The 19,308-nt window shown below is 38.5% G+C and overlaps 1 protein-coding gene across 1 annotated transcript in view; it reads right to left on the bottom strand.

Moving 5' to 3' along the window:
* ell2 (elongation factor for RNA polymerase II 2) overlaps positions 1 to 19,308 on the bottom strand; it is a 71,493-nt gene that overhangs the window by 14,186 nt on the left and 37,999 nt on the right. The window contains exons 5-8 of the mRNA XM_078396472.1: positions 17,139 to 17,395; positions 9,526 to 9,650; positions 7,164 to 7,257; positions 3,022 to 3,604 (exon numbers count right to left, since the gene is read on the bottom strand). Of these exons, the coding sequence (XP_078252598.1) occupies positions 3,022 to 3,604; positions 7,164 to 7,257; positions 9,526 to 9,650; positions 17,139 to 17,395 (1,059 nt within the window). The remainder of the gene's footprint in view (positions 1 to 3,021; positions 3,605 to 7,163; positions 7,258 to 9,525; positions 9,651 to 17,138; positions 17,396 to 19,308) is intronic.

Genomic DNA, 19,308 nt, shown 5'->3' with positions numbered 1-19,308 from the left:
GTGCAAACATCTTAATCTTTGATTTCACTGTAATTACCAATGACAATTTCACATGAGCTTGTAATATTCACTTATTTTAAAAACGCATCCTTGAACATTTGCTTATACAATGTGAGTGAAAGTATTACAGAAATACACTGCAGTTACTCTGGATGGTAATTACAGGTTAAAATAGCTTTTCATTGATTTCTGGGATTCAGAAAGGCTTGGAATCATGAGGTCCTGCCTTATAGTTGAGATCACTATCCAATTATAATTCTATATGCATTATAGGATAGTCAAAATAAAAATTTAAAAACTACAGATAGGACAAGAAAACAGTGTAAGAAAGCCATTGTCACAAGGATAACCAAGTTCTATTAGGCAGGGTAGATCATTTAAACATGTTATAATGAATGCACAAAGTATTTGTAACAAAATGAACACTTTAACAATACAATGTAAATGTAAATGAATACAATATAATTGTCATTACTGAAGCATGGCTGTAGAGTGACCAAGGCTGGGAACTGAATATTCACGGATATTGGATATTTAGGTTGGATAGTCAAAATGGAAAAAAAGTGGGATGGAATTGTTAGGAAAGCTAAAAATCAGAAAAATAGTGAAAGAGAGTATTGCCATTAAAAAAAAATCAAGATGTAGAATCAGTCTGGGCAGAATCACACAGCACCAGCAGGTAGAAAACAAGGTGGGAGCCATTTTTAGATCTCCAAACAGTAGCAGTAAAGTTGGGAATGACACCAAACAGGAAACTAGAGATGCAGTTAATTTTAAATGTATCTGGACAAGCACTTTAATTGGCAAGGCATTGTGGCTGTGGACCAAGCGTTGGTAAATGAGAATAGCACGGGTGTGTATTCTTTCCACCCTGCTTCCTGTAAAGACACTATCCCCTACTCCCAATTCCTCCATCTACGCCCAGGATGAGGTTTTCCATACTAGATCATCGGCGATGTCCTTATTCTTTAGGAAATGGGGGTTGCCCTCTTCAATTATAGATGAGGCTCTCACGAGGGTCTCCTCGATATCCCACAGCTCCGTTCTTGCTTACCCTCCCCCCATTCGCAACAAGGACAGAGTCCCCCTTGTCCACACCTTCCACCCCATCAACCGTTGCATACAGCACAGAATCGTCCAACACTTTCGCCACCTCCAACAGGATTCCACTACTGGCCACATCTTCCCATCACCACCCCTTTCTGCTTTCTACAGAGTCTGTTCCCTCCGCAACTCCCTGGTCAACGCATCCCTTCCCACCCAAACCACCCCTTCCCCAGGTACTTTCCCCTGCAACCGCAGGAGATGCAACACCTGTCCCTTTACCTCCCCCCTCGACTCCATCCAAGGACTCCAACAGTCTTTTCAGGTGAGGCAGAGGTTCACTTGCACCTCCTCCAACCTCATCTACTGTATCTGCTATTCCAGGTATCAACTTCTGTACATCGGCGAGACCAAGCGCAGGCTTGGCGATCGTTTCGCTGAACACCTCCGCTCAGTCCGCCTTAACCCACCTGATCTCCCGGTTGTTCAGCACTTTAACTCCCCCTCACATTCCTAATCTGACCTTTCTGTCCTGGGTCTCCTCCATTGTCAGAGTGAGGCCCAGCGCAAATTGGAGGAACAGCACCTCATATTTCGCTTGGGTACGTTACACCCCAGCGGAATGAACATTGACTTATCCAACTTCAAATAGCCCTTGCTTTCCCTCTCTCTCCATCCACTCCCCCTTCCCATTTCTCCCAACAGTCTTACTGTCTCCGACTACATACTATCTCTGTCCCGCCAACATCAGTCTGAAGAAGGGTCTCGACCCGAAAAGTCACCCATTTCTTCTCTCCAGAGATGCTGCCTGTCCCGCTGAGTTACTCCAACATTGTGTCTACCTGTGTATTTGATGGTTGGCATAGGCATGTCAGGCTGAAGGGCTTGTTTTTGTGCTGTGACCCAGTGTCAGAAAGATAGAAATACATCTTAATCTTAGTGACACAGGAGACAATTGGTCAATCAAGTCGATGTTCGTTCCGGGGTGCAAACTTAGTCATCCCATTTCCCTCTCGTTATTTCCCTGTACCCTTGCAACTTATTCTGTCCAACACATACTCATCAACTCTCTTTTGTTTCTTTTTGCCATTATCCTACCCTGGTGAGTGACATATCACACATCTTTGGGAAATCAGATCACCTCAGGAAATACAGGAAACAGAACTGAACCCAGGTACCTGGAGAAGAGGCAGTAGCACTAACTGCTGCTCTGCTTGCCACCTGTAATTTAAAGATTAATTTCCTAAATTTCAGGATATTATGATGATTACAAATATTCATATAACATGAATAATTTTTTCAGATGTGTCTTAATTAGATGGCTTGCCTTACAGACACGAGCCAACAGTTGCTGGTATCTAGAGCAGAATACTAGCTGCAGGAGGATCTTACGAGGTCAGGCAGCACATGGAGGCAAAGGGAATGTAATTTTGGCTCAGTCCTAAACATAGTCTTGTCCTGAAACAACATCTACTCCTTCGCTCCACAGATCGTGCCCAATCTGCTGTGTTCCTCTGAAAGCTTGTTTTTTGCTTAACATTCTATATGTCTAACAACACAGTCAAATCAGTTTTTTACTAGTCCTAGAGATATTCTTTTCTTGCTTGTCCTCATAACTCTCATCAGCTTGACCAATGACATTTGTAGACAAATTGGTTGTTAAGAGAAAGCAACTCATTGCTTCAACCTACAATGGTGCTTATGATCCAGACAGGAATTAACTACTGTGCAGGAACAGACAAAGGGAGGATGTGAAGCAGCTTTTTAAAAAAAATTCAGTTATTGGTTAGTACCTTCAAGCCTTGCTCAGCATTCCACAATGTGCCTTCAAGTAACAATTGCTTAATTCATATTTTACAGGCTGGTCATAACATTCCACATTTATATATATTGCAATTATTAGTTACTCAAAATATAAATTGTCCTTTTACTGTACATAGCTACTAATATCTAATCATATATAACTTCATCACATACCTGAATCAGAATTGGCATCCTTAACTTTAATGGGTTTGTGCTCTCCAATTTCACCTCTATATTTTCTGCTATCACTCTCATTTTTCACTTGGTTCTTTTCCTTTTCTCTTTCCTTGTCTTTGTGTTTTTTAGCTTTTTTTTTAAATTTTCCATTAGAAGAACAGTCTTTATTGATAATTTCCGAGCACTCCGTTTGGTGTGGTGGACTTTCTACTGTAGTCCTAGAGATATGCTTTTCTTGCTGGTCCACATAACTCTCATTAGCTTGACCAATGACATCAACTGGCAAATCTTGAGTTCCCCTTCCTTCAGGTGTGCATGGGGAATTGGAGTTAGAATTCACAGTATGAACATTTGAAACTGGAAGTGGCACAGGCGGTGGTGCAGGGGGAGAAGCTGGTGCAGGGGGAGAAGCTGGTGGAGGTGGAGGATGAGGAAGGACGACTGGTGCAGTAATAGTGTTTTTTTCACCGGAGGGATTTATATCACCATTAAACGTTGGCTGTACACGATTGGTCAAGTGAGATATCCTGGGCTTCTTGCTTGCAAGTGGATCAATAAAATCTGAAGGTAGCAATCGCTTCTGCAAAAACATTGATGATAATATTGATTAATTTTTCAAAGGCAAATACCACATGTGGTAGTTTTATCCACATGAATACATGAAAACTTTATAGCAATTTCCCTTAACTTTCAGATAATTAAACAGAAATCAATAGCAATATAATGAATAAGTACAGCGAGCTATAATAATGTTTCCTGTTGGTCAGAATCAAGCCCAGAACAAGGAGTAACAAAAAAAATCAGCAAGCTATTTTAAACTGAGTTGAAACCATTCCTTGAATAGTCATTGAAGTGTTACTGAAGACTTGTCTGCCATTAAATAAAGTCCAAGCAGAAAGTCCAAGGAGGGTAGCTAATGTAACCCCACTTTTTAAAAAGGGAGGGAGAGAGAAAACGGGGAATTATAGACCAGTTAGCCTAACATCGGTAGTGGGGAAAATGCTAGAGTCAGTTAATAAAGATGTGATAGCATCACATATGGAAAGTGGTGAAATCATCGGACAAAGTCAGCATGGATTTACCAAAGGCAAATCATGTCTGACGAATCTTATAGAATTTTTCGAGGATGTAACTAGTAGAGTGGATAAGGGAGAACCAGTCGATGTGTTATATCTGGACTTTCAGAAGGCCTTCGACAAGGTCCCACATAGGAGATTGGTGTACAAACTTAAAGCACACGGTATTGAGGGTTCAGTTTTGAGGTGGATAGAAAATTGGTTGGCGGACAGGAAGCAAAGAGTAGGAATAAACGGGTCCTTTTCGGAATGGCAGGCAGTGACTAGTGGGGTACCGCAAGGCTCAGTGCTGGGACCCCAGTTATCTACAGTGTATATTAATGATTTGGACGAGGGAATTGAATGCAACATCTCTAAGTTTGCGGATGACACGAAGCTGGGTGGCAGTGTTAGCTGCGAGGAGGATGCTAGGAGGCTGCAGAGTGACTTGGATAGATTAGGCGAGTGGGCAAATGCGTGGCAGATGCAATATAATGTGGATAAATGTGAGGTTATCCACTTTGGCGGCAAGAACAGCTCTCTCTTGAAAGCATCCAACGAACTGGCCTCCACTGCCTTCTGAGGCAGAGAATTCCACACCTTCACCACTCTCTGACTGAAAAAGTTCTTCCTCATCTCCGTTCTAAATGGCCTACCCCTTATTCTTAAACTGTGGCCCCTTGTTCTGGACTCCCCCAACATTGGGAACATGTTTCCTGCCTCTAATGTGTCCAATCCCCTAATTATCTTATATGTTTCAATAAGATCCCCCCTCATCCTTCTAAATTCCAGTGTATACAAGCCCAATCGCTCCAGCCTTTCAACATACGACAGTCCCGCCATTCCGGGAATTAACCTAGTGAACCTACGCTGCACGCCCTCCATAGCAAGAATATCCTTCCTCAAATTTGGAGACCAAAACTGCACACAGTACTCCAGGTGCGGTCTCACCAGGGCCCGGTACAACTGTAGAAGGACCTCTTTGCTCCTATACTCAACTCCTCTTGTTACGAAGGCCAACATTCCATTGGCTTTCTTCACTGCCTGCTGTACCTGCATGCTTCCTTTCATTGACTGATGCACTAGGACACCCAGATCTCGTTGAACTCCCCCTCCTCCTAACTTGACACCATTCAGATAATAATCTGCCTTTCTATTCTTACTTCCAAAGTGAATAACCTCACACTTATCTACATTAAACTGCATCTGCCATGTATCCGCCCACTCACACAACCTGTCCAAGTCACCCTGCAGCCTTATGGCATCTTCCTCACAATTCACACTACCCCCCAGCTTAGTATCATCTGCAAATTTGCTAATGGTACTTTTAATCCCTTTGTCTAAGTCATTAATGTATATCGTAAATAGCTGGGGTCCCAGCACCGAACCTTGCGGTACCCCACTGGTCACTGCCTGCCATTCCGAAAGGGACCCATTTATCCCCACTCTTTGCTTTCTGTCTGTCAACCAATTTTCTATCCATGTCAGTACCCTACCCCCAATACCATGTGCCCTAATTTTGCCCACTAATCTCCTATGTGGGACCTTGTCGAAGGCTTTCTGAAAGTCGAGGTACACCACATCCACTGACTCTACCCTGTCAATTTTCCTAGTTACATCCTCAAAAAATTCCAGTAGATTTGTCAAGCATGATTTCCCCTTCGTAAATCCATGCTGACTCGGAATGATCCTGTTACTGCTATCCAAATGCTCAGCAATTTCGTCTTTTATAATTGACTCCAGCATCTTCCCCACCACTGATGTCAGACTAACTGGTCTATAATTACCCGTTTTCTCTCTCCCTCCTTTCTTAAAAAGTGGGATAACATTTGCTATCCTCCAATCCACAGGAACTGATCCTGAATCTATAGAACATTGAAAAATGATCTCCAATGCTTCCACTATTTCTAGAGCCACCTCCTTAAGTACCCTGGGATGCAGACCATCAGGCCCTGGGGATTTATCAGCCTTCAGTCCCATCAATCTACCCAAAACCATTTCCTGCCTAATGTGGATTTCCTTCAGTTCCTCCATCACTCTAGGTTCTCCGGCCCCTAGAACATTTGGGAGATTGTGTGTATCTTCCTCAGTAAAGACAGATCCAAAGTAACGGTTTAACTCGTCTGCCATTTCTTTGTTCCCCATAATAAATTCCCCTGCTTCTGTCTTCAAGGGACCCACATTTGCCTTGACTATTTTTTTCCTCTTCACGTACCTAAAAAAACTTTTGCTATCCTCCTTTATATTATTGGCTAGTTTACCCTCGTACCTCATCTTTTCTCCCCGTATTGCCTTTTTAGTTAACTTTTGTTGCTCTTTAAAAGAGTCCCAATCCTCTGTCTTCCCACTCTTCTTTGCTATGTTATACTTCCTCTCCTTAATTTTTATGCTGTCCCTGACTTCCCTTGTCAGCCACAGGTGTCTCTTACTCCCCTTAGAGTCTTTCCACCTCTTTGGAATAAATTGATCCTGCAACCTCTGCATTATTCCCAAGAATACCTGCCATTGCTGTTCTACCGTCTTCCCTGCTAGGGCCTCCTTCCAGTCAATTTTGGCCAGCTCCTGCCTCATGCCTCTGTAATCCCCTTTGCTATACTGTAATACTGACACTTCCGATTTTCCCTTCTGTTTGAGAGAAATAAAAAAGGATAGTTTGCCATTATCACTGTCATATAAAATCTAATTTGTGACCTTAATAAGGCCATTTAAGTGTGATGGCCAGAGAGAGAAGTTAGAAGGCTCAACCATGATGCTGTGAGGGTGGGGGAAAAAAAAGGACCGGTGCAGATTCGGGATGTTACAGTATATTCATGGACTTGACAAGAAAGCATAGGTTATCTTGAAATCCCTCCCATATTCATAGCTACTTATTGCTTGGACAGGTAAGGGAAACATGCAAAGGAATGCTATTTTCTGACGTACCCCTCCAACTCTCACCACAAGGAAATTGGAAAAAAGACATAACTACAATGGGTTTTCTTGTTTCCCTTGTGTGCTGTATGAACTATTTAAAGTATAATTTAACAGGTAAGATTTGTCAAATCAGTACCATCATTGCAAACTTCTCAACTGATTTTTACCAACCTCTGGTGGGGATGCAGATTCTCTACCTTTCGGGGAGCTTGATGGAACAGGTTCCGTTGGATGGCTGTTGGAATTCTGCAGCTGAGATAATTTCCTGTTTTTAAAATTCAGAGAACAAAAACGTTAGAGCCTATTTCTCACTATGCATTTAGCCTATCTGGTTTATCCCCAAAGCATTCTTAGAAGCAAAATTTTAGCTCTTTTTACATTACCATCCTTGGGTTTAGTACAATACTTTCAAAGTGAAAAAAATGTACAACACTGGCAGTCAGGAATTTGATCTCAGGCTACACGAGAGAGAATGACAAGCCTTCCCTTTACCAAAATTAAAATTACCAATCATTCAGATGGTGAATACCTTCTTATTGCATAATACAAACCACTACAAAACAGAACTAGAATTGCAATTCATGTCTGCTGACCATGCATTACATTCTAAAATAATGGTCAGGAAAGAACTTTAAAAATAATTGTGTGAACTTATTGTTCACAATAGCTATCGTTAATTTTCCCCATCAGCTAGCTTCTCTCCCAATCCAAATTAATTTAGTTTAAATCTTTTACTGCTTGGTGGTTTGCACATCTCAAAACTAAAGGCAGTAATTATTCTACCTGTAATGAACTGGAGACCATAAACGTAGCATACAGAATACGGTTGAATAGAGAATAGTTTATTATAGCCTTAAATAAAAAGTTAGCCAACGTATTCCCACAACACAAATCAAGCATAGAGTTTCAATGCATATTCAGTTCAAATAGAGCATTAGCATAAAGTGATATACTGCAACTATTGTCAAGAAATCCCAAGAAAATGTTTAGTTATTTGCTGAAGATCTTAAAAATTAATATACATCTACACTATGGCAAACAAATATGGAAATATTATACTCAAGACACCCCTCAGATTACAATCATAAATTGTTTTCAGCTATACTTATTTGCATCATTAATACAGCACCTTTATATCTTAGAATTTACTTTTGTTTGAAATAAGAGATCTTCAGGTAATCAGATTGTGCTCTCATCCTCGCATCCCTATCCGTTTTTAAGAGGTACAGCGTGGAAATGGGCCCTTCGGCCCATCAATCCGTGCCAACCAGTGATCTTTGTGTACTAGTTCCATCCTACACACGAGGAATAATTTACAGAAGCCAATTAACCTACAAAACTGCACGTCTTTGGAATGTGGGTGGAAACCGGAGCACCTGGTGAAAACCCACATGGTCACAGAGAGAACATACAAACGCCGCACAGACAAGCACCCGTAGTCAGGATTGAACCCGGATCTCTGGCGTTGTAAGGCAGCAATTCTACTGCAGCACCAATGTGCCGCTCCAAATCTTTAACCAAGCATCTACCTACTCTACTTCTAAATCCATGGAGTATAAATTCATGAAGTGTGTTGAGATGGTTTGCCTAATCAATTAGGGAACAGGGTATTTTGAATTGTTTATGAGTAACAAAATTAATTGACAATCTGATACGCAAGGAATCTAAAGGAAAAAAATCAAAATATGATAAAATTTTATATAAAAATAAAAATTGAAAGCGAGTTGCTTCAATCCAAAACCAGATTGCTGAATTGAAAAAAAATCAGACAAGATACAAGGTGTGAGTTGACGATGGCAGATTGGGGGAACTTGATAAATAGGAATGAGCGTAAACAAGCACGTACATCAATGATTTACGTGAGAGGATGCATTGCATGTCCAAGTTTGTTGATGACACAAAGTTGGATAGTTACTGTGAGGAGGATGAAGGGATGCCTCAAAGCAATTCAGACAAGTCAAGTGAATCCAAAAGGACTTGGCACACATACCAAAGAGAAAAGTAGAGTATTTTTTCAATTTAGAGACTGAAAGATTAGTGTTCAAAGAGATCAAGGTGCTCTTGTACACATATCAAAGTTGCAAATACAGTTAGCAACTGGGAAGCCAGACTGCAAAATGATAATGTCCTCAAGTGCAGTCATGAGCACTCTTGTTAAATGATTAAGATGGATGAAATAAAAGGCAATTTATAGAAGTTAAAGGAGAGCCTTTGAAGTAGTAACAATAAGAACCGTGCGTATTTAATGTAGCAAATCATTAAGTTGCACTTGAGAACACTTGCTAATCTCTTTCCATCGCCAATGAAGATGCAAAACCATAGTATTGATTATTGTATTAAAATAGTAGTATGTTGGTTGACTCCAATGATCTTCCCTCTTGTTTGTCATGTACAAAGGATTATGAAAATCAGATATCTTAATAAAATGGACCCCCTCAGCTTAATTTAATTTCCTTGAAATACTTTTCAGAACTAATCTGTTGCTTTTCAGTAATGAAGGTTAGAGAAATTTACTAACCCAGATTTGATTTACCTGGAAACCACTTTGTCAAATAACTGCCGATCCTCTTCCGAGTAACCAGGCCAGTCCCGCTGGACCTCCTTATACACAAAATCTTTCACAGTATAGGAGTTGTCTTTTGGGTTTATATTAGCCACCTATTTAGAAAGGACACTTTTTTTAAAAACTCAAGAGGACAATGATTTAGGATTACCAATTAAAAGCAGAGATACAAGACTATACAATAAAAAACTGAAGTACAAACATATTTAGGTCTTGCTTAATGTGCTTGCAGCATAACTTAGTGATACAAACAGCTGTCTCCGCAAAATACACTAATTTAACACAGAATATTTCACCAGCACAACAGCAGTCCTTCAATTAATGAGCAACTTTACAATTAAGATTTACTGAAGACCTTGTCAAAAATCACAGAATTGAAAGTGTCAGAGATGATGTGAAGTAAAATTGGTTTTGCATTAACTAATGACTAAAATGGCTCATAAAATAAGTTCTTTAAAATGCAGTAATACAGAAAGTAATGGATCAAATGGGCAGTTAGAAAAACCTAGACAATCAACCCTTTCATCCAGGTCAATCAACCCTTTTGAGCCTGATCCACCACTCATTACAATCATGGGTAATAATTGAAATTCAGTACCCCGTTCGTGTTTTGTTCACACACTTATTGATATCTTTAGACTTTTGAACTTCATCCAATTTTTAAAGATATTTAATGATTTGGCCTCAAGTGCCTGTTCTGTTAATGAAATCCACAAATACAGTAATCTTTAGGTTTAATACAATTCTATTCAAGTCAACCAAGGTGCATAATCATATAGTATAAGAAAATAACTGCAGATGCTGGTACAAATCGAAGGTATTTATTCACAAAATGCTGGAGTAACTCAGCAGGTCAGGCACCATCTCAGGAGAGAAGGAACGGGTGACGTTTTGGGTCGAGACCCTTCTTCAGACATGCATAAACATGTGGAACACAAGAAATGGTTAAGTTTAACATGGCTAATAAAAATACACTGTGTACAAACCTGTTAAAATAATACACAGGCAAGATATTGTGGATGCTGGAAATCTATGAAGATTATTTGTGCGGGTACAAAAGTCACATGAAAACTAATGGTTGCTCTCTCATGATTTTTCTCCAGAGCAATATTCAAACACCCAAATCTATGCCCTGCTCAGTATGCCCTGGGGTGAAGGGCTGAATGGCCTACTCCTGCGCCTATTGTCTATTGTCTATTGTCTATAATAAGTGACTTGATGTGGCATGCACATGTAGCCAGTACAAAAATAACCCACGGGGTTCAGAAACTGCAGAAGAGATTATAAACGAATATTTCAAGAAATACTTGCTACTGCTTTCTATTGCAACAATAATTCTTGAGCACCGAAAAGTGGCAAACCATAAATCAGTTGGTAGAGGCCCTTCTACAAAGGTTATGGATTTAAAGACTAATCAAGGTTACAGCATGCCACCTAGTTCATTTCAGTGCAACATTTTGGTTAAAACAGTGTCCCATACATCAATCAGGTAGATTTAATGAAGCTGTTTGACAAATGTTCTCTCTTTTATGTTGCATCTATTATCATCCCTAATGAACAAGATAATTCACTATGCTATTTACAAGTATATTCACTTAATGGTTTCCATTGCAAATGTGTGTGTATAAGATGTATGATGTAAAAGGCAAGGGAATTAAAATGCTTTAGTTCTCAGTTCCTAAACCTATTCCCAGGAACCAAATCTTCAGTAAATAAGCTCCTTAAAAATTTAGAATAAGAGGTGTAATGGCGTGAGAGACAAATGTTCAACCCAAGAATTTGAGTTAGTTTAGAGATGCAGCATGGAAACAGGCCCTTTGGCCGACTAAGTCCACACTGACCATCAAAATCACACATTGACACAAGTTCTATGTTATCCTACTTTCTCGTCCATTTCTTACACACGAGGAGCAATGTATAAAGGGCAAATTAACCTACAAACACACACCTTTGAAATGTAGGAGGCAACTGGAGCTAGAGGAACCCCATAAGCTCACAGGGAGAATGTGAAAATTCCACACAGATAGCACCCAAGGTCAGGATTGAACTCGGTTCTCTGTCGCTTTGAGGCAGAAGCTCTACCAGCTGTGTCTCAGTGCTGGCCAATTTGAGTTGGTTCTCCAAAGAATAATTTAAGTAGTTCTCCAATTCTGCTCAGTGGCTTACCCCATTTCCTCTTCCGCAGCCCTCATTGTCAGTGTTTTCCAGGTCATTAGCATTTATTGCACAAAACAAACTTCCCCATGCAGCACAAGCATTTCTTGCACAAAACCTGAATTTCTGCCCTTCCAGTTATTTTTGTCGCATAAATAAATATGAACAGCTTGTGTGCTTTATTTAAATCCATCATTATCTGCGCACTTCCACCCTGCCCTCCCCCCCCACCCCAAATCAATGTCCCTTGCTTCAATTAAAATCCCAGCATCTCCAACAACACTAATTAAAAATTCTGCATATCCTGAACTATTCTGGAGAACCTTCACATTCTTTCCACAGTGTGGAGACCAGATATAATATTTACAACTTGATAATATTTATTGTAAACAATCACAGAATCAAACTGGTTCTGCACATATGCAACATTAACCATTGAGAAACCTAGAAACCTAGAGTTTTTCAACATGAACCACGTATTCCTGATGACACACAATAACTAAGATGAAGATGAAAATTAACTCTGACAAGTGTGAAGTGATTTATTTTGGCAAGTCAAACCGAGGTAGAACTTGCACAGTAAATGTTAGGTCTCTGGAGTGTTTGAGTGCAGAGAGACCTAATGGTACACATATGCAGTTCCATAAACGTGGCACAGGTAGATGGGATAGGGAAGGAGGTTTTTGGCACAGTTGCATGCATTGGTAAAGGTACAGAGTACAAGAACGGGAACTTCATGCTATTGATGTACAAGACATTGATGATTTGAAATATTGTATGCAGTTTTGGCCACCCTGCTATCGGAAGGATGTCATTTAGCTGGGAAGAGTGCAGAAATGTTTCACCACAATGTTACCAGAACTTGATAGCTTGAGTTATAAGTAGAGGCTGGAACTTTTTTTCCTGGCGTGTAAGAGGCTGAGAGGTGACCTTATATAGGTATACAAAATCATGAGAGGCATAGACAAGGTTGATGGTCACAATCTTTTTCCGAGGTTAGAAAAGTACAGAACTAGAGAGCATGGAATTGCAAGAGGAGAGGATTTAAAAGAGACATGAAAGGCAATTTTTTAAAATTCCATTTTATTTTTAATTTTTATTTCATTTAGGCAGGTACCCGGAAAGATTTTAGATGTATATGGACTATCCGCAGGCAGATGGAACAAGCTCAGCTGTAAACCTGATTGGCATTGGTAAATTGGTTCGAAGGACCTGTTTCTGTTCTGAATGACTATTAAAGCATCAAACATACAGGTTCACGTGAATGAGGCAGTAATTTGCGTGGGCCACTTTCTCAATAATGGTGCCCCACAAGAATCCATTCTCAGTTCCTTGCTTTTGTCCCTATAAACTTAAATCTGTGACCAAATTCTGTTCTAATTCCATCTACAAGTTTGCAGATGACACTACCCTAGCAGGCTGGGTCTTGAACAATGACAAGATAGAGTACAGGAAGATAAATAACTTGGTAACAAGGTTTCAAGACAATAACCTCTTCTTTAAAGTCAGCATAAAGGAGGAGATAGTTATTGACATCAGGAAACGAGTTGATGTAAACATCTCACTCAACTTAAGTTCTTGGTTCTTAAGTAGAAATTGTTCAGAGCTTCAAGTTTCTAGGGGTAAATATAACCAGCAATTTGTCCTGAATCTACCGTATTGTAGCTACTGCCAAGAAAGCACACTAACAGCATGTCCCCAATAACTCATCAATTTCCACAGATACACTGTCGAAAGCATCCTATCAGGATGCTTTATAACTTGATTTGGCAACAAATCTGACCAAAATAGGAAGAAATTGCAGAGGGTTGTGGATGTAGTCCAATCCATCAAGCAAACCATTCTCTATCTACAGTTTACAATGCCTCAGGAAAACAGCCAACATAAGAGTTCATATACAACCTATTTATTCCCTCTCTCTCCTTTTGAGCTGAAGATACAAACGTTCGAAAACACATATCACTGCATTCTGGAATAGCTTTTTCCCTATTGTAATCAGACTACTAAATGATCCTCTCATAAGCTGAGGTGTAGGCCTGATCGCCCAGCTTACCTCAATGTGCCCCTTGCACTTTTTGTTAATCTACACTTTCCCTGTATTGCTATAATGTTGTTACATTATATTTTGGACTCTGATACTTTTCTTTTAGCACTATGCAGGGGCAGCACAGTGGCGGAGCTCCTACCTCACAGTGCCAGAGACCAGAATTCGATCCTGACTTTGGGTGCTGTCTGTGTAGAGTTTGCACGTTCTTCCTGTGACCATGTGGGTTTCCTCGGGTTATCCGTTTTTCTCCCACATCCTAGAGACACGCAGGGTTGTAGGTTAATTGGCTTTTGTAAATTTCTCCTAGTTTGTAGGGAATGGGATAACAGGAGTAGTTTGAACGGATGATTGATAGTCAGTATGGACTCAGTGGGCCGAAGAGCCTGTAACCACACTGTATCTCTAAACTACCCATTGTACTTGTATAGTTGTACTACTGTATGACTTAATTGCACTCATGTATAGTATGAATTGACTGAAGAGCACACGTTTTCTCTATCTCAGTGCACGACAATAATAAAATAATACCAACACAATGCTATATTGAAACATATTTTAGTTCAAGATGAATTGAAGCATAAAATCATGGTGTTTTTAACCAAGAGTAAATTTTAGAAGTACTAATAACTACCTGCAATAAACAATTTAATCTGACTGTCCAAAAATGTACTTCGCTAGTGCATCTGAAGTAAATCAAATTACTTTGACTATAAATAAACCGCATAAATACTTGAAGTGGCAGTAGAGCAGGCAAAATAATAAAAGATCCATCCCACCCCGGCCACCGTCTGTTTGTTCATCTGCCCTCTGGTCGACGTTTCAGGTCGATCAAATCCCGAACAAACAGACTTAAGAACAGTTTTTACCCCAGGGCCATACGAGAACTGAACACTACCTTTGCACTAGGCAACACCGTTAAAAAATCTTGTACTTAATATAATTGTATTTAATTGTATTTATGTATTTATTTGTTTTTGCATTTATTGCATATATGTTTGTACGCACCGTCAGGATTGGCTATTTTTTAATTTCGTTGTACTCGTTGCAATGACAATAAATGAATATTATTATTATTATTATTATTATGGGACAGTTGTGAAGTCAGAAAAGACTACGCTTTCCAATTCCTCACTCCAACACTTCCAAACATGGCAAAAACCAAGCCCATTGGCAATACAGATTAATATAATATATAGTTACACGATGACAGTCATGACTCTGCAAATATTCTATACGATTTACACATCTTTGGTATAGAAGGCATAATCAATGTTACTTAAACAAATGATCATTTTTTTCTCAGAACTTACAATATATTTGAGGAAATTATGTATTGAATATAAAGAGACAGTTGTTAATTTGGTATTGAAACAATTGCAATGTAGAACAATCTCAGCAACAATTCACCTACAAATAATCTGAAGTATTTTTGATTGCATGTATTTTCTTTTAAAGAAGAGCATTATGCTGGACAATGAATTACTTAAATTTGATGTTGCACCAAAATAGAATGCAGCAAATATCCTGTCGTTCTTCAAGGTAATGAATTTATAATTTGTATTAGAAGTTGTAAATTAAGATTCCATTCAGATACCTAATCTAGCCTATGTGACACAATCACACCATCTTTGACAAATGCTGCAAGATATATACCTAATCAGGTGGACTAGAATAACTCAATGATCAGATATATGCCTAACATCCCTCTCCTTCACTTAATAGAATCTGATCTCACTCGTGCCCAGCGAAACATTGTCCCTAATTCTTGCTGATCAACAGCAAGCCCTAAACCGAAACAAAAATTATGAATTTCTAACTGTAGGTAACATTGCAGAGGTTGAGTAAACTGAACCCTAATCATTTGTTGGACACAAAGTGGTGGGGTAACTGCCTAAGTCAGACAACATCTCTGGAGAATATGGATGTGATGTTTCGGGTCGAGAATAAAGAAGGGTCTCGACTCAAATCGTGACTTCGCCATGTTCTCCAGACATGCTGATCCACTGGGTTACTCCAACACTTTGTGTCCTTTTCTGTATTAACCAGCACCTGGAGTTCCTCATTTCTATCCAATCATTTGTTGATTTATAAAGCCTCCTTATATCCAAAAAACAAATTTCCCTTTTTACAATAACCATTCTTCGGGAGAGATTTCATTCCGCATAGCTTTTTCAGATTAACCAACTAAAATTGCAAAGATCATCCAACTGATGGGGTCCATGATTCAAGAAGAAAAAGGAATCTGGGAATAATTTAAAATTCAGAATTCAACACCTAAGATCAAGATTTAAAAGTGCAGAGGAACTTAAATTTGATACACTTGGAAAAAATATAACCAAAAATACTGTTTGAGCTTGAAGTAATCCAAAGTATTTAAATGATTAAGATGTTGAATAGTATTTAATCTATCCATTTGGTAGGGAAGACCTGCACCAAAATAATAATTTTAGAGATATGCCGTACTGAAATGAATCAGGAAACACCTCTACCAAAGAGCTAGTGGAAATCTATAACTCCAAACTGGCTTTGACTGCTGAAACATTGGTCAATTGGAATTTATATTTTTACTTGAAAACTGCCTTAAAAGGATAAGGAGTTAAGGCAGGTGAATGGGTTCACACAAAGATCAGATATTATCTAACAGAATAACCAAGCAAGTTGTAGGGCTAAACCTGCCGTGCTGCTAAAGTTAGTTATCTTGGAAATGATGTAGCACATTTCAAATGGAATAATTCAGACACAAAGATGAAATTTATGCTGCAAATATTTTGCACTGATTCACAAAACACATGTGCTTATTAATTGAAAGGCACCAAAAATTGCAATTATTCTAACAACACAAAATGCAATATCGAGTGTCCAAAACATGTAAATAAAAGCAAATTACTTTTCTGGTTAGTGTTGAAAACTACTTAATTGCACAAGAGAATAATCTGCTTTACTCTATATTAATTCAATGCATAAAAACTTGCAACATTCATTAAGTTGCAATCAATAAGTTACAGTTTTTATAATACTGATGCACTGGCCACCATTCCTTTCCTCATAATTATTGCACATTTTTCTTTTTGATTTGAACTGGTCGTTAAACTTTACTCAAATTACCAAATGAATCAAAATTTGAAATTGTACAAGTTTAGACATGTTTAGATATTGTCGGTGAAAATATTGCTTTAACTGAGCCAGCTTTACGAGCTAGAAAATTCAGGTAGGGTTCAAACTTTTACAATTAACATACACAGCATCAGATACGCATTTAGAAAAAAAAGCTGTCAAAATGGAAGATAATGGGTTAGTCAATTGACCAATAATTTTAATTATTCCTTCTATGAATAACTAATTTGAAGAGTGATATATGAAAACTGCACCTGTCACTACTGACCTGTTGTAGAATTGGTCCAAGAGAATTCTTGTCTTTCTGACTAACACCATCTTTCTGTAATCGAGCCAGAAGCTCAGGTTTCTTGAAAGGTTTTAGTACCAATAAGTGGATCGCCCTATCCCTATATGACCGTTGGGAAACACTGTTTGTATTGCACTTCCTTAGTGTACTTGCAGGATTAATAGGGGTTGACCGTTTCCGTTCAGGTACAGCATCTGGGATGCCTGGTGCTGGTTTACGAATCTGCACTCGTTTACCTAGAAATAGTACAAAAACAACTTCTAAATTAAAAGAAAACTAAATCACAACAAACTCAAATTCTATCATTTTGTTAACTTTTTAAAAAATTGTTCCATTCCAAAGTAAATGTATACTTAAAATAATCATTGGTCAAAGCTATTTCAGCAGTGTTTTTGTTGACATTGTAAACAGCTTTGTAATTAAGTGAACAAACCTGGAAACTGTGTCCACGCATATAATGAACTGAGAATCTTTTTCATACATCATAAACAATTGAATATTCTCCTATGCAATCTTCCAAGCTACAAAGTTACAGTTGCGCAAGATGTTGAAAAATATTTATTGTAATTAATGTTATGAAGGTCTATTCTTCTAAATCAGTACAACTGTACTTTTCAAAATACAGTACATGCTTATTAGCACCAATTAAGTTTTATCACACATGTTAAATGTACAAAAAACCTCACACTATCTGAACAGCACAACTCTGATTGACATTTGTAAAAAAAAAAAGAGCTGGCTGAAAACTGAACTCTGAGCTGCTCTGGAGAAAACAAAGGTGCCATTTGCAATGGGGAAAAATGACCCAGATCTCACATATAGGAGGTGAAACAAAAAAAGAATCAAGCAAACAGCAAGTTTTAAAAGATTGGAAACCAGCTAGTAAACAATAAAATTAACTTGAGGAGACAGCAGCATGGATAATAGCTTAAGACAGCTGAGTGCACAAAAGACAACTTTGGTAATAAGTGTATTTGAATTTTTTACTATGGCTGGTAATTAATTTGCTATTGATCTGTTGAGTGAAATGCTGCACGAAGGATTCAAACGTGGAGATGCAGAGGATGAACAAAAAATTGGGAGACTCTTTTGCGAGTTCAAGATGAGAAGTCAATGCAGCCAATCAGATACAATTAATTTGAAATATGGAAGATGCTAATTAGTAAGAGAAATAATTTCTCGGTCTTAAAATTCTTAGTGGGGCCCCTGCAAATATGGCGCTAATTAATAATGAAGCCATCAACTGCACGATAGACATCTCTTCTTGCATTTCTTTGCTCATATTGTACCAATCCAACTTTTATATAAGCTGCATAAATTGACACATGCTAATTTATCTTATAAAAATAAATACAACCCCGATTTGAAGAGCCATTCTTACAATTTTTTTTAAAGACACATTGAAGACTGCTGAGAATAAAGATGACATTTTAATGACATATGGGGTCAGATACCTTCTGCATAAACTGAACATGAGATCCATCAGAGGATCATCAAGTTTGTATGAATACAAATTTTTAGGATCCAACACTTGAATTCCTTTCTTGGTATGAGTGACAAAATTATTCTCCCCTTGCAAACATGAGACTCCTGGTATAAATTCAACAAAAAATGCCCAATGTTGCAGATTTTCCTTGATCAAAAAACTTGGATACATACCTTCACATGGACAGCACCGCATAGTGCAGATGCCTTTGACAAGTGTTCCAGAAAACAGTACAACTTTTGTCACTATCCCTTAGGTAAAACAGATGGAGCATAGAAATAGTTGGATGCGTGGAAAGGTCAATATCCCAGGACTTTAAAAGACAAGGGTGGTTAATATCAACGGTCACTGGAACTATATTAGTTAGCCCGTCACAAATTCCTTCAACATAATCTTGTGTCACAGTGGAGCCTCAAAATCCTTTGTATTACATATTACCAATGGCAAATAATTTTTTTAAAAGTCCATTTTAGAAAGAAGTGGCACCAGTACAATCTACTGGAAAAATATGGTGGGTGGGTAACAGTGGAACACAGGAAAAGAAAAAGTTTCCACATTGCTGAGAGGCCACTGATTTAAAATAATATCATGTTATCCACAGATTTATCTTATTTGCTGAGTATTTTTAACATCTTTAAAAAAAAAAATTGAGACTGAACATAT

The sequence above is a fragment of the Rhinoraja longicauda genome, chromosome 3 (genome assembly GCF_053455715.1).
Source record: "Rhinoraja longicauda isolate Sanriku21f chromosome 3, sRhiLon1.1, whole genome shotgun sequence".
Classification (NCBI taxonomy): Eukaryota; Metazoa; Chordata; class Chondrichthyes; order Rajiformes; family Arhynchobatidae; genus Rhinoraja; species Rhinoraja longicauda.
The sequence above is the reverse complement of the archived record's forward strand: the minus strand, read 5'-3'. Positions and strand labels throughout refer to the sequence as shown.